Raw genomic sequence first — 16,831 nt, 5'->3', positions numbered from 1 at the left:
GGTCCAGAAGATGGATTTGTCCAATTGAAGCTGTAATTCCTTTCACAGCATTGTGTCAACTTTGACAGCTAGGACTGCAGCTGTGAGCTCCATTCGGGGAATCGTTATTTGTTTCAATGGTGCCACTCTGGATTTTCCTATTATGAATGCAACATGCGCTTCTCTGTTATAGTTTTCCAGTCTTATATATGAGGCAGTACCATAGCCACTTTCACTGGCGTCTGAAAAGTGGTGTAGCTGTGCAAATCTGATTTGACCAAAGCTTGTGGGCTTCATGCACCGGTTTACTTTAAACTCTGCCATCTTGTTAAGGTCTGCTAGCCATCCTGTCCACCGATGCAAGAAGGTTTGGGGTATGTTTTCATCCCATCCAAGTTTTTTCTTACAGAGCTCCTGCATAATCAGTTTGGCTGGCAGAGTAAATGGTGCCACAAATCCTAAAGGGTCGTATATAGAGCCGACTACGGACAAGATGCCACGTCTGGTGTATGGTCGTTCTTGTGCAGCAATTTTTAACTTGAAGACATCTGTTTCAACGCACCAGTGCAATCCCAGGGCTCTTTCCATTGGCAGATTGTCTTTGTCCAAGTCCAACTCCTTAGTCTCTTTGGTTCGGTTTTCTTGGGGAATGGATGCCAATACAGCACGGCTGTTGCTGATCCACTTTGACAGCATGAATCCTCCCATTTTGCAGAGAGCAGTCAGGTCTCTTACCATTTGAACTGCTTCCTGTTCCGAAGGCAGGGATTTCAAACAATCATCTACATAGAAGTTGTTCTTTACTGTGTTTGTTACCTCTGATGGAAAGTGATCTTTGTTGTCATCAGCAGTCTTCCTTAATGCAAAGTTTGCACAACTTGGTGACGACACGGCTCCAAAGAGATGTACTTTCATCCGGTATTCAACAAGATCTTGCTGCACATCACCATCGGGCCACCACAGGAATCGCAGATAGTCAACATGCTTTTCTGATACTCTGACTTGATGAAACATTGCTTTGATGTCAGCCATCAAAGCAACCGGCTCTTGTCTGAATCTGATGAGAACTCCAATGAGTGAGTTGGTAAGGTCTGGACCCTGCAGCAATTGGCAGTTAAGTGATGTTCCTTTAAAGACTGCACCACAGTCAAACACTACCCTTAAGGTTCCTTTCTTTGAGTGATACACTCCGTGATGTGGGATGTACCAGAGTTCTCCATCGCTTCGATTCAGCTGGTCGACTGGTACCATTTCAGCATAACCATTAACAATCATTTCTGTGAGGAAAGATGTATATTCATCATGAAATTCCTTATTCTTGGCAAACTTGCGTTTCAGGCTTTGGATGCGCTGCACTGCAATGCAACGGTTCTTTGGCATGCTGGGCTTTTCTTGTGTGAAAGGTAAGTCTAGGCAGTAGTGTCCATCTGTCACTTTTGCTGAGCGATTCACAATGTCCAAGAATTTTATATCTTCCCTAGACATTTCCTCTGTTTCCTTGCTGGTTCCTTCACTGAAGTCATGATTGTACTGTTTGACCAGTAGCTCCTCCAAGTTTACAATGGATATTCGATTGACAGCAGCAGCAGGGCAGCCATTTTCATCCCTTATGCTTTTGTTTCCTCTCAGGGGACCATAGATGACCCACCCCAGTAGGGTCTTCACAGCATATGGTCCATCCCCTTGGCTGTTGACCAGCTCCCAAGGTTCCAATACCTTTGAAGCATTTGTCCCGATGAGTAGGTCAATGCCAGAGTCTATTTCATGAATTTTGATATCCTTCAAGTAAGGCCATTGTGTCAGATCTTCTTGTCTGGGAATGTTGAGCTGGGAAACAGGCATGGTTTCATGTGTGAACACATCAGATATTTGAATGAAATAGTCTTTGTCCAGACTAGATATTTCCAAACTTGAGACATGATGACTGGTCACAGGCTTCACTTGGTTCATGGTACGTAAAAGAATATTGGTCCTTTGCCCTGTTATGTTCAGCCTTCTCATCAAGCTTTCTGTGCAAAAGGTAGATGTACTTCCATGATCCAAAAATGCATATGTTTGCAACACTGTGTCCCCCTTTTGGCTCTTTACTTGTACTGGTACAATGGAAAAGGTACAGTTTTCATCACCGGCCCCAATATGCCCACATGTATGAGGTGAGAGAACAGCATTACTCCCAGTTGCTTTTTCACTCTGTTCTGTATGTTCTGTTTTTTTTCCTTTGTCCTTTTGTTCAATGTGAAGTATTTCAGGATGATTTTGGTTGCACACATCACAAGTCAAACGACTCTTGCAGTCTTTGCTCATGTGTCCTATTTTTAAACATCCAAAACAGACTCCCTTCTCCTTTAAGAAGTCTATTTTTTCTCTGTGCATCTTCTTCCTGATCTGTGGACACCGCCCCAATGTGTGACCACTCTTGTTGCAGAACAAACAAGAACTTTGAGAATTGGTAGTAGGTACATTTCCTTTCATTCCATTTGTTGTCAAATTTTCTTGTACTGATGTTTTTACCGGTGTTACAGCTGTTGCAAAACTGCTTCCTCTAGGTCTTGACTTTTCTCTTGTTTTAGTAGAGCTTTTGACAGTTGCAGCTGGCTTAGCATCCTGAATGTTTCCAAAAAGTGGATCTGATAGTATCTTCACTTGTCTCTCTATGAAGTCTACCAGGTCAGAAAATCTAGCTCGATGTCCACGCTGCTCCTGTAACTGACATGCTCTACTTCTCCACTTGTCTCTGAGCCTGTAAGGCAGTTTCAGAAGGATGGTCTTCATATTGGAAGCAACATTCATTTCCTCCATATAGGTGAGATGTTCCATTGCAGTGCAACAACCTCTAAGGAACAGTGAGAATGCTTGCAATGCTTCCACATCCTCTGATTTGATCACTGACCAGGCAAATGCTTTGTCCATATATGCAGTGGCAATCTTATGTTCATTACCAAAATGTTCTTTGAGCAGATCTTTTGCTCTTTGATAGCCCTGGGCTGGGGGCAGATGTTGACAGCTGCGGACTAAGTCTTTTGGATGCCCTCTTGTATATTGCTCTAGGAAATGCAAGCAGTCACTGTAGTCATCACACTTTTTTTCCACTCCTCTCTCAAATGCCCTGCGGAAAACTTCGTACTGTAAAGGATCACCATCATAAACAGGAATGACTCTTGGTGGTAAAGTAGAAGAGAGACTTTGTTGAGCCAGGAGAGCAGTGATGTCATTTTGCCTCTGTATTAGGTTACACATATCACCTTGATTGCCATCATTCAATACAAGGGGTGTAGTGCGAACATGCCCCTGCATACGACTCTGTACATTTTGCCTTTGAGGAGAATATTGTATTAGATGGGTTGTATCATGAGGTCGAACAGATGGTCCATGAGCTGTTTCTTTTGGTCTAACAACCTGTTGCTGGGAAGAAGAGTTAGTTTCAATCAACACATTCTGTCTTTGCTGCACTTGATCTGGTAAATATTCATTTGCGTGTGGATTTAATTTAGCTGATGTTTCATTTTGAGCAGTTCCTTTTCTCAAATAAGAGTTCATCCCATCAGAAACTCTAGAGCTGCTTCTTGATCCCAAGGCCTCATGTATGTTGATTTTTGCATTGGTTGCTGCCAGTTCAGTTTCTAGTTCCAGTTGCTCTTTCTTTCTTTTCAATTGTTCTTCTTGTGCCTCAAGCTCATGTTTTTTCTTCAGGGCAGCAACACGTTCCATGAGAGCAGCCTTTTCTGCCTGAGCTTTAATGCGAGCAGAGGATGTTGAAGATGCACGTGATGAAGAACTGGATTTGTGCTTTGATTTAGGTTTTGAGGCATTTGAAACACTGTCATCAGGTCCAATGTCATCTGAATTTACTACACTTTGTAGTATGACACTTTCAGCAATGGAGTGTGCAATTTCCTGTCCAGCCTCAGGTAACCACACCTTTACATCTTGTATAAACCCTTTAAAGATTTCCATTTTTCATTGAAACCACTGATTTTGCTTTTCAAGTTCATCTTCAGGCAGTGGTAAATTCACCAGTGATTCATGGTTTTCCTTGGCTTCATCACAGAGCTTGATTAATTGAAACAAATTAGATTGTACTTCTCTTGCATTTTCCTTTAATTTCATGAGCTCTTTCAGCATTTCCATCAACTTGTTAGCTTGTTTACATTTCCTGTTTCTTGTCTTCTGACAATTTGCAATGAACAATTCCAAGCCTTTGGCAGTGTGTTTGATAACTCTTTTTTCCTTTTCAACATCGTCATCTTGTGACTGAGCATCAGACTTAACAACAGACATATTTGTTCACTGTCCCTTTAAGACTTGTTGACGAAAGCCGTATGCTGCCGGCACAATGTTTCAAACAGCTGATCGATGTGCGATCGTAGCTTTCAGTCTTCAGTCAACCAACTCCATTATAATAGCCGTCTTCCAATACAGCTTTGCATATAGCTTTTCCAATAAAGCTTAATGCGTGCATGTACTCACTCAGTTTGCGGTTTTCAATCACCGTCAGGTAAGCGCAGGTGACGAAGATGTCCACCTGGTTTGGTAATGGTGGCGTCCTCTTTGTTGTTCCGCGAGACAATGCTCAGTCCGTCTGAATGAATCACGAGCTCCAATTTCACTCGAAGAGCGAGTTCTTACTTAGGTGTAATGGCAATTTTCATTTTTTGATGTCCTTTCTTTTCCTGTTTTTCCAGTTTACCATTACTACACAGGTAGGTTAAGTTAGATGATCTTACGCAGATCTTACGCAGATTCAAGAACAGATTTTCCAGTCCGTTGGCTGCCGTTTAGTTTGTTGTTTTATTGAAGTCTTTGTACATGTCATGAACATACCGGGTTTCTATCCTGCCAGCTGTAGTGTGCGTCTGTTCCCGATCTGTGAAGAACTGTATGTGCTCCACCTGCCTGTGCCTGCCGTTTCCTGTCACCTATGCCCCTAGATATACAACCCTGTGCATCTCATGACCACCACCCAGTGTCCAAAATAATACTGCAAGTTATAACTAAACAAATGACATGCCAACAATCAACATAAATGGCTCCTACAATATACTTAAGTACATTTTTCACGTATCTGTACTTTACTTAAGTAAAAAATATAGAGCATACTTTTGACTTTTACTCCATTACATTTTGCAGCTATTATCTGTACTTTCTACTCCACTACATTTCTAAAATGCACCTCGTTACATTTTATGATTGATCAGTCATCAAAATGCCTCGGAGCTTTAAACCAATCAGGTGCTGCTATCCCGGCCTCCAATGACAGCAGAGCGCGCATTTGGAAGCAGCAGTTGTGATTTGAACATTCAATATGGACCCAGAGACTGAGCCCCCTGAGTCCAGCCACCCTTGGCCCTATTTGAAGGAAATGTTTAAATATATAAGCTCCAGGAATCAACTGTCTGCCTCAAAGAAAACAACTACTGGCTTTCAAAAATTCACCTTCAAATCTAAAGAAACACATTGAGGTGAGCAGAGCTCTTGCTATGCTAAGTTATTTTCTCGGGCTTATACATGTTAGCCAAGGTTATATTAGTTTAGTTTACTGACATCATGTTATGAATGCTCTAATCTAGTGAAGTACATGTTAATGTACAGCAGTCGCCAGAAAAGACAACGGTGCTTTCATTATTTAGCTAACTTCCATGGGAAGGTAAGGTGGTAAGTTAGGTTAGCTTGTCATACATGCTAGCTGGACGTCATTTACAATGTAATATAGGGTCTAGCTTTTCTAGGTTGTGAAATTAGTATTAATGGACAAGTTTGCACTTGCACATTGCCTAGATAGTGCAGGTCAAGTTAGTCTTGTCTTTGCAGATAATTGAACATTTTCAGTGGAGTCTGGTTAAACTTTCTCTGGTTTAACAGAAACGATCTGACCCTTTAACAGCAGCTCTGTCTCTATATGAATCCTTCATAATGTTGTCACACACTTATAACAACAATCTGAACCTGTCGGTGGTAAAAACAAACACTTTAGTGAACGTAATTTACCGCAGGCATAAGCTCTTTGTTTTACATTAGCCGTGTTGCGGTCACGATTACAAGGTTCACGTTTAATATGGATCGGTTCCAAGAGTGCTGGTGGGGGGGCTGTGAGTTTACAGACCAGCACTGTCCAGTCAGTTAATGTGAAACACTGCTGTGTATTTTCTTCTGAGCTCTTTAGCAGAGAAAGTTGTGGTCAGTCTGAGCCCACAACGTTAAACATCACTCCTCTCCTTCGTTGGTTTTCCAGACAGACTGAAAGCCACACCGCCATCTACTGTCTGTATCGGAGTATATAACACCAGAATTTAACCAGATTTGAAGATATAACCGTCTTCTTTATTGGTTCTGCCTAATGATATTAGAAAATGCAGATGTTACTACTAGTAATTCTTATACCTCTGCAGATGCCATTAGTAATACTTACCAGCAACAACTTCTGTTTATTGTAAAGGTTAGCGTACTTATGCTTACCCTCTGTGATACATTTCACGCTCTAATTGATAATTCTGTAGATTATATGTTACCTAACAGGGTAACGCAGCCCCATACTATGGTTTTTATTGAAATACAGGCCTGGACATTAAGAGACAACCCATTGTGTGAGTACTTTTACTTTTAATATTTCAAGTACATTTAAAAGTAATTACTTATTTACTTTTACTTAAGTAGGATTATTATTATTATTATCATCATCATTTCCACACAGACACATATACAAACTCTAAACACACACACACACACATACACACACACATACACACACACACATATACACACACACACACATATACACACACACACGTACACACATACACACGTACACACATATACACACACACATATACACACACACATACAGACACATATATTTATGTGCATATGTATGTGTGTATATATATATATTTTAATATCAAAACCATTATTAATTATGATTATTATGATTATTATTATTATTATTATCACTATTGCTGATATCCATCAGTTTAGAACAGTTTTCTTTCTTTTGTGTATTTATTTATGTAATTTGCATTACAAAACATTGTTGACATTGTTGTTGTTTTCAAACTGTAAAGTTAACATAATGTTTTACTGTTTGGATGTTAAAACCTGTACCTGCCCCTGTTTGTACTACTTTGTACAATGTGCTTTGGCAACACTGTACTTTAATATGCTCATGCCAATAAAGCCTCACTGAACTGAAATGAACTGAGTGAAAGAGAAATTACACAAGTGACGTCACCACTGTCACAAAACTAAATTATACAACACGTAGTTCCGACCAAGCAATCTGATTGGTCAACTGGACATTTAGAACGAGCTTGAATCAGCATGACAGCACACCTAGCCGTGCTCAAATGAAAAAAGCCTCATCACTAAAAATATCACTCCGCCATTCATTAGAACTACAGACCCTGACGTCACGCTAACAACATCAGTCACTTCCGGATAGACGACTGGTGGTTGATTTGAGTTGCGGAGATATGTGAACTTTTTCTTCTGTTGTCATTTTCAGTCGTAACTGTAACGTTTGAAGATATATAGTTAAACATGGTGGTCCGACCTATCTGATGTTTCTGCTGGCTTTATTTTATGTGCTGTGTTGCTTTGCTAGTGTCTGTGGTTTGTTTTGTTTTGTGGTGATCTGCAGTGAAAACCCGGAGCGGAGTTTGAGTTGTCTTTCTTTTCTGTTTGTGAAACTGGATTGAACTGAACTGATTAGGAGTTGTGGGGAAAACAAAACGGATCCTTTACCGAGTGGATTGAACTCTGAGAGACGAGTTACACTGACACATACTGAAAAACTCTTCATCGTTACCCTGCTCCCCCACACACAGCAAAACTCAGCCATTTTCCCTTCAGTTGAGAGTTTATCTCAGTTTCTACTCCGGCTTCCTCCATCAGCTGTGCTGGTGACACGGCGCTACTAGCTTAAATATATATGTGAGGTTTGCGGACGTAGTAGCTAAATCTGTCCATGGAAAAAATATTTTTTCAACGGATATCTTAGTTACAACGAGATTGAGCTAGCAAAGCAGTTTTGTGTTTATATGTGAGGTATTTATTCAGTTTGGGAAAAGCCACGATCTCTAGAAAGCATTAGCTCCAGTTGGCTGGTTGACTCACGACAGTGATGCGGTCAGGAACGAGGTGCCTGACCGCATCACTGAAGCACAACCTCTCTGTAATATTGATTAATTAATAATGCGATATATCATCATAAGCCAACACAACCAAGCTCAGAACAAATGAGCCTACAGAGCCATAAGCGAACAGCAAAGAGGAGGAGGATGCTAATCCAATCTGTGACTTTATGACAACAATCTCAGTAGATAAGCATGGACACACTGACACTCGTCACCATCTATATCAATCGATCCAGCACAACAATATGACCAATTCATGGACCAGAACCACCAAGACAGGATGATAAAATATGCTTTTACTCACCAGCTGACGGCTCAGAAAAGGGCAGCATGGCGGTTTTTCCTCCCGGCAAACTTCACCAGGTTAAACCCGCGGTTAATTTTACCAGCAGTTTGAGTGATGACAGTATTCCGTGGCTGGTGGGCTCCGAGGCGCTTTAATTCCAGTTCCTCCTCCAAATAAAGAGTTTATACCCTGTGCTCGAGTATGAAATCCACTTTATTTTTATTTTAAGTTAGCTGGCGTTAGCTGAGAAAGTCTCCCCTCTTTTTGGCCGACTGTAAATTCCAAGCTCGCGCTGTAGCCGCACTGCAACGTCATTTGAAATATCTCACAGTTGATTGGCTATCTGTCTGACAGAGAGCTATCTGATTGGCTATCTGTCAGACAGCGAGCCAATCAACTGTGAAATATGAAATGACGTTTTAGTGGGGCTACAGGCTGTCTGCCCCACTGGTCATCAATTTCATGTGATCTACATTGAATACACTAAAACTCTCTGAGCATGCGTATTCATATTTTCCCACATACAATACACATTACATTGTGAGAGAGGGGCTAGCCCCACATTCATGCCGGCCACTAGGCCCGCTGCGGACACGAAATCAGGAAAACGCAGTCTGAGGCAGCAATGCAGGGAACAATTAAAAATGAACTAAAATCCTAACATATATTATATAATGCAACTTATGAATATGCTATATTCATAGATAATAAATTATAGCAGATAAAAATTTGAAAATTGATAACATCACTTGTTTGTGCAGTTCTTTCTGGCTGTGCCCCAATGACCAGTCGCCAGTGGCAACGTTGTATTGTATACAGCCACGCCAATAAAACCAATTTAATTGAATTGAGAGACAGAGACAGAGAGAAATAGATAGATAGATAGATAGATAGATAGATAGATAGATAGATAGAGAGAGAGAGAGAGAGAGAGAGAGAGAGAGAGAGTAGTTGGCAGCAGGTGCATTTAAAGGCTAAATGACTGAGCAGCAAGATGGATGGTGGAAAAAAGAGGAAGGGTGGAGCAGAGAGGGAGAAAAAAAGAAAAGCACTTGCAGGAGATGCTGTTAAATGCTGCCAGGTTAGTCAGTAAATAAATGTGCTAGCTAGCTAACGTAGCTAATGTTACCGATGTGTCATCGTCCCTTGTTAATGTTAAAGCAGCAAACAAACTGGACAATCAACAATAAAAGTGGTAGTTCCCTTTCTAATTTCCTCAAAAACATTGATGGCATAATTGGCATATCTAGTCAAGTTCATGTGGTCAATATTATTTGAAAATTAATGCATTATGGTGAAAATTTCAGTCAGTGAGTTCATGCTTTGAGCTCATAATTTGAAATTACTAAGACAACACAACATCTTCTGTCACTATTCAGGCTGCTGTAATTTGTTGAAACTTAAAGATCTGTGTTATTCAATGTTTGTGTTGGTTAAAGAGCTATTTTAACCATTGATGGGTAACTGTTAGTGTCTATTAGTAAACTGAGGAGGGTATTGTGCTCTTGCTCTGTTCTTTGAATAGGTGGAGAGAGAGTTGTTAACTGTATTATATTGGTACATTAAAAGATATGCTGTGCTGTGCTCTTGCTTTTTTTTCTTTTTGAAGGTGGAGAGAGAAGCATTGGTGCCACAGTAGTACAGAAGCCCACTACTTCAGAGCAACCTGCAGGTACAAGACATTCTCTATTTTGTTAGTATATTGGTTGTTTATTTAGTTATTTATTATTTAATAAATATTGGTTAAAAATTAGTCCTTTTGTCGTATGATATGCACCTTTGGTTCTATTTGAGGTTCATAACAATACATTGTACTAACCAGTTGTTGGCCCATTAGTTTGTTATTCACATGCACTAAAATTCACCAGAATGCAGGAAATCAAGTCTTTGTAACTAATATTTTCCTAGTGGGGACCCTCAGACCCCCCACTTAAAAAGTGACTTGACTGGGGCTATATTTCACGCTTTATTTCCCAGCCTGAATGATTTTCCCAGTCCGGCCCTGCTGCATACCCTGTACTTACCCTGTTATTACATGTAACAAGGGGGGAACTATCAGTGCTTTAGATGACAGCCTGCACACCCTGTAATTACCCTGTAACTAAATGTAACAAGGGGGGAACAACCAACATAATGTAACTACAGAAGACAATGTGAAAACAGCTTTACTTGCCTCAGAACATGGCAGAACAAACTAAATTAACTACACAGTTTGCAATCAGAAGAGTATATGAACCATACATATGCGTTCTGATTCATACCTCATGTTTTATCTTTAGCCATATTTATATTTCACTTTTTGGGTAAAATGACACATTCAGAACCACTCCATGGCTTAAATGAGCACTTCTTTGTTTAGAAACAATATGTATATGCTAAATGTCTTTAAAGAAGCATCCTTTTCACAACTCAGGGGTTTTTCTTTTTGAAAGCAAATTGTTTTATTGCCATATAAAATTGCCCCCCACCCCTCTGATTTCATTGGGTGGGGGGCAATGATATAGTATGATGCAGTTTGTTGTAAGATTCCATGTTGATTTTCCTCCTGTCCTCCGCATTTTTTTGAGTCACCAGCCACCAGTGATAAATATATATTGGTACCTACTGTACTGCTACATCGTTAGTACAAAAGATTACACCTAGCTACGGAGTAATTACACTGTACGTTGCAGGCTGTAATCTAAAGCATTTCCCTCTTTCTTTTCAGACTCAGCAGTTTGTAGTCTGGACAGATGCCAGGACTGTTTAAACTGATTCACACTAACAAACCTGTCCACCTGTCTGTCCATACCTGAGAGTGTCCAGTCTCCAGTGTGGATCCTCCAGTCCAGCAAACAGCAGCTTCTCTCCTGAAGCTCCTGGATGATTGTACCTCAAGTCAAGCTCTGTCAGATGGGAGGAGTTGGAGCTCAGAGCTGAGGCCAGAGAAGCACAGCCTTCCTCTGTGATCAGACATCCTGACAGACTGCAGACACAAAATGACACACGTCACATGATCTGAGATCATGTGTTTATTACTGTCATCACCAATGTGTTTCTGTGATCATTAGAGTTAAACCTAACACTTTCAGTCACTACTTTTCGATTCAAATGGCTAACCACTGTAACACTTTTAATTTGAAGTTGTTCCAACTTCCTGTAACCTTAGTGCATAAAAATAGGTCTAAATAAAAGAATAGTGAAAGAAGAAACAACCACAGTGAGCTGACTAGATGAAGAGCTGCATGTGACAGATGCTCACAGTTGAATACAGGACAATCCCAACTAATATGGCATATAAGGACTGAATGTTGTGGAAAAACAGTAAGGAAACATTTCTGACTCTATTCAGTTTCAGGAATCATCCAGAGTTTTAAGTTTGTTTGAAACAAAACATGAATTAATTGGTGGTTAACCACAGCTAGGATGCACTGTTATATCACCATGGTGAGTAAAAATCACTATCATTCCAGCACAGATAATGTTCTGAAATTAAAAGAAACTATAACTATTAAAAGTCTGTTCACTGAATAACTGTCTCTATGTGTTTTACTTTAGGCCAGTTACGCAGTTCTTCATTCAGTTTTTGGATCTTAAAACTCCTCTCTGGTATTTCAACAGCAACAGGAGAGACAGAACAAAACTAATAAAAATATATAAAAAGAAAATTATTCACAAACTATAAACACATAACTGGTCTGAAAATAACTTAAATAGAGAAAAGCCCAGGTTTTTATCTCCTCATATAAATTACAGTTTAAATGGTGATCAGTTGAACAGTTAAATCCTGACCTGAGAGTTTTCAGTGTACAGTGTGGACTCTCCAGTCCGGCAGACAGTAGCTTCACTCCTGAATCCTGAAAGTTGTTGTTACTCAAGACCAGCTCTCTCAGACTACAGGACTGGGAGCTGAGAACTGAGGACAGAGCTGCACAGCTTCTCTCTGAGAGGTTACAGTCAGTCATTCTGAAGAGACAATAATAAACAAGAAGACAAATAACATTTGTGTTGAAATAGGTCTAAACTCTGATGATATGTAATCTCTTCAAAGAACTGGCTATGATCTTTGGTGATCTGTTTTAAACCAGCCAGAGATGTGACAGTTAATAATCAATTAATCAGGATAAAAAGTAATTCAGTAACATAAATCACATGGTATCAAAACATGACAAGCTTCTTCATGTTAATCAAAGATGTTATGTTTGTGCTGGACAGTACATGAAGCTGAAGTAGAGAAACATATGTCAGATTTTCTACACAGTAATATTTAAAATCTTGATGAAGAGGAGATTCAGAAATACTGACATGAGAGACGTTGAATAAACTGTATGGTATTTATAGTTATCAGTTGAGACAAACATGATCTGACCTGAGAGTTTCCAGTGTACAGTGTGGACTCGCCAATCCAGCAGATAGTAGCTTCACTCCTGAGTCCTGAAAGTTGTTGTTACTCAAGTCAAGCTCTCTCAGACTACAGGACTGGGAGCTGAGAACTGAGGACAGAGCTGCACAGCCTCTCTCTGAAAGGTTACAGCCACTCAGTCTGAAGAGACAACAATAAACAATTGGAAAAAATATTTAATGAAACATTTATATTTCTCTCCTCTTTGAATATCTTTTCAATAAATGAATCAATAAATAACTGTCTGTGTACTTACAGAGCTTTGTTGGAGGCTTTCACCACTGGCAGCAGCCTCAGAAGAGCATCCTCTGAAGCAGTGTATTTCTTCAGGTCAAACACATCCAGATCTTTTTCTGATGACAGTAAGATGAAGGCCAGAGCTGACCACTGAGCAGGAGACAGTTCATCTGTGGAGAGACTTCCTGAACTCAGATACTGTTGGATCTCCTCCACTAGAGAACGATCATTCAGTTCATTCAGACAGTGGAACAGATTGATGCTTCTCTCTGTAGACAGATTCTCACTGATCTTCATCTTGATGTACTGGACTGTTTCCTGATTGGTCTGTGAGTTACTTCCTGTCTGTGTCAGCAGACCTTGGAGGATATTCTGATTGTTCTGCAATGAAAAACCCAGGAGGAAGCGGAGGAACAAGTCCAGGTGTCCATTTGGACTCTGCAAGGCCTTGTCCACAGCACTCTGGTAGAAGTGTCTCTCTGCAGATTTGTCTTTTCTTGTTTCAGACTTCTGGGATGTTGTTTGTTTTTTTAACAGCAGATTGACTCCAGACTTGATGAATGTCAGATGGACATGAAGAGCAGCCAGAAACTCCTGAACACTCAGATGGATGAAGCAGAACACCGTATCTTGGTACAGCCCTCTCTCCTCTTTAAAGACCTGTGTGAACATTCCTGAGTACACTGAGGCTGCTTTAATATCGATGCCACACTCTGTCAGGTCTGATTCATAGAAGATCAGGTTGCCTTTCTGCAGCTGCTCAAAAGCCAGTTTTCCCAGAGACTCAATCATCTTCCTGCTCTCTGGACTCCACTGTGGATCTGTCTCACGTCCTCCATCGTACTTGACCTTCTTCAGTTTGGACTGAACCACCAGGAAGTGGATGTACATCTCAGTCAGGGTCTTGGGCAGCTCTCCTCCCCCTCTGCTTTTCAACACATCCTCCAGAACTGTAGCAGTGATCCAGCAGAAGACTGGGATGTGGCACATGATGTGGAGGCTTCGTGATCTCTTGATGTAGGAGACAATGCTGCTGGCCCTCTCCTCATCTCTGAATTTCTTCTTGAAGTACTCCTCCTTCTGTGGGTCAGTGAACCCTCTGACCTCTGTCACCATGCCGACACACTCAGGAGGGATCTGATTGGCTGCTGCAGGCCGTGTGGTTATCCAGAGGCGAGCAGAGGGAAGCAGTTTCCCCCTGATGAGGTTTGTCAGCAGCACATCTACTGAGGTGGACACTGTGACATCAGTCAGGATCTCATTGTTGTGGAAGTCCAGAGGAAGTCGACACTCATCCAGACCGTCAAAGATGAACACAACCTGGAACTCTTCAAACCTGTAGATTCCTGCTTCTTTGGTTTCAGTAAAGAAGTGATGAACAAGTTCCACCAAGCTGTACTTTTTCTCTTTCAGCACATTCAGCTCTCTGAAAGTGAATGGAAATGTGAAGTGTATGTCCTGGTTGGCTTTGTCTTCAGCCCAGTCCAGAGTGAACTTCTGTGTTAAGACTGTTTTCCCAATGCCAGCCACTCCCTTTGTCATCACTGTTCTGATCGGTTCATCTCTTCCGGGTGAGGCTTTAAAGATGTCTTCTTGTCTGATGGTTGTTTCTGGTCTGTCTGGTTTCCTGGATGTTGTTTCAATCTGTATGACCTCATGTTCATCATTGACATTTGCAGTCCCTCCCTCTATGATGTAGAGCTCTGTGTAGATCTGATTCAGAAGGGTTGGGTTTCCTGCTTTAGCAATCCCCTCAAACACACACTGGAACTTCTTCTTCAAGTTACACTTGAGTTTATGATTAAACATATCAGGAGATTCTGTATGAACAAACAGGAAACAGAATCAATGAATAAATTAGTATTAGTAAATATTTCAAAAGACTATAAAAATATTTTCCTCCATCATTAATGTCTCATTTATTCAGCATGTTAAATTTTTATAGAAATCCTCTTACCGTTCTGCAGACGGTCAGCCAGCTCCTCCTGCTTCATTCTCCTCAGGAAGTGCAGTGTGATCTTCTGAAATGCCTCTCTGCTGCTCCTCCTCTGCTCTTCCTCCTCACTGTCCAACACCTCCTCACCCTCCCTCTGACTCTCTAAGCATTCTGGGTAATCTGAACTCAGAACCTTCTGCATCTTCTTCAGCTCGTTCTTCACAAAAATGACGATGTTCTCCTCCAGGTGCTGGAACAGAATACTATATGAATGACACAATCAAACTGAAATCATGAAGCAAACATCAGATCCATGTAGGACAGACTGACTATCGACTGGTCTACAAAGTGCAGCATGGAGATGGTTGTGAACAGAATAGATGTAAAAGTAGTTGTTGTACATGTACAGACCCTAAATATGGAGTCCAGGTGTGGTTGATGCTGCTGGGCAGACTGACCACTGGGAACCTCTGAGCTCTCCTGGTCCACTCTGTGGAGGAATCATGAAGAATGAGCTCACATTATGTCTGTCCACACAGAGACAAACACAAGCTAAAGGTCCATCAAGTGATATTTGGATGTGAACAGAGAATCAGATGACTCCCTGTAGTGGTAAAGCTTTACTAGTCCTGCTGATACCACTGAGAATCAACAGCTCAGTCTGATTGTAGCTTTCAGCTCAGTGTTTTGCTTCATCAGTCAGTTTGGTTTAGTCCCAACAGCTCTGAACAACCCTCCATACAGCTCTCCCTCCCTCACTGTACACAGCTGAAGTGCCCTGGAGCAAGGCAGCCATAACCTCCAGCTGCTCCAGTGGAAGTGCTCACTGTCTGCTTGTATCAGACGGGTTGAACTGGGCAGCTCCCAGTATGAAAATGACATTCAAGTGTGTGTAAATGAGAAAGTAGGCAGGTGTCATGTCTGAGGTTTTTGAATGTCTTGTGTTTGAGCAGGTTGAGGAGTATTTAGTCAGATACAATATGTTGTATGAGCTTCAGTCTGGTTTTACAGCAGCAGACTCTACTGACACCTGTCTGATTCATTTGTTTGATTTTATTAGTCAAAACCTTGATGAAGGAAATTATGCCGACTTGCAGAAAGCTTTTGACACAGTGAATCGTTCTGTAATGTTGTCAAAGTTACAGTGCATGGTGTTTGGACATACTGCTGTAAAATGGTTTATTTCTTACATTACAGGAAGAACTCAAGTCTGTGATGTTGAAGTGGTTCTATCAGAACCTCAGGATATTACATGTGTGGTGCTGCATGGTTCTATTTTAAGGCCTCTTTTATTTCTTATGTATATAAATGATACAACAGCTGCTGTGACATGCAAGCTGCTGCTGTATGCTGATGATTCTGCATTACTGCTATCTGGGAATGATGTCAGTGAAATTCACAACTCTTAGTAATGAATCAGAAAGTGTGAGAGAGTGGCTCATAGATAACAAGCTTTCAATACATTTGGGTAAAACCGAGTCAATCCTGTTTGGAACAAAGACGTCAAGAACAAATACATTGAAAATCTTTTGTAATGGAACTGAAATTTTATTATATTATGTCTAATACTTAGGAATAATATTGGATCAGTCACTGTCCTGTGAATCTGTTGTTGATAAAATATTATCTAAGAGTGGCAGCAAACTTAAGTTCCTGTTTCACAGACTAAGACTCTTTTTAACTTTTCTGTTAAGAAACTTCTCATGTCCTCATTGGTACAGCGTCAGTTTGATTCTGCCTGTTCTGATTGGTTCAGTGGTTTGACATTTAAATTTAGGAACAAACTGCAGGTGATGCAAAATAATATTATTCAGTATTTATTAAATGTATCCTCTTTAACTCATGTTGGTGATGAATTCAGAAGTGTAGGACTGCTGCCAGTACAG

The 16,831-nt window shown here is 40.7% G+C and overlaps 1 protein-coding gene and 1 long non-coding RNA gene across 6 annotated transcripts in view; one reads left to right on the top strand and one right to left on the bottom strand.

Annotated features, from left to right (window-relative positions):
* LOC137188662 (NACHT, LRR and PYD domains-containing protein 3-like) overlaps window positions 1–16,831 on the bottom strand; it is a 117,560-nt gene that overhangs the window by 98,568 nt on the left and 2,161 nt on the right. For 3 of the 5 annotated variants that reach the window (XM_067598269.1, XM_067598266.1, XM_067598265.1), the window contains exons 5-9: window positions 15,357–15,435; window positions 14,967–15,195; window positions 13,029–14,829; window positions 12,740–12,913; window positions 12,163–12,336 (exon numbers count right to left, since the gene is read on the bottom strand). In XM_067598269.1, coding sequence (XP_067454370.1) covers window positions 12,163–12,336; window positions 12,740–12,913; window positions 13,029–14,829; window positions 14,967–15,195; window positions 15,357–15,435 — 2,457 coding nt within the window. Of the gene's footprint in view, window positions 1–11,182; window positions 11,357–12,162; window positions 12,337–12,739; window positions 12,914–13,028; window positions 14,830–14,966; window positions 15,196–15,356; window positions 15,436–16,831 lie in introns of all 5 variants that reach the window. The other 2 variants (XM_067598268.1, XM_067598270.1) reach the window with 2 other exon arrangements.
* Window positions 9,387–11,255, top strand: LOC137188670 (uncharacterized). The gene is made up of 3 exons (XR_010929469.1): window positions 9,387–9,472; window positions 10,001–10,063; window positions 11,099–11,255. It is a non-coding gene; the product is annotated as an uncharacterized lncRNA (long non-coding RNA).

This window comes from Thunnus thynnus, chromosome 9 (assembly GCF_963924715.1).
Source record: "Thunnus thynnus chromosome 9, fThuThy2.1, whole genome shotgun sequence".
Taxonomy (NCBI): Eukaryota; Metazoa; Chordata; class Actinopteri; order Scombriformes; family Scombridae; genus Thunnus; species Thunnus thynnus.
This window is presented reverse-complemented; position numbering and strand designations above follow the sequence as displayed.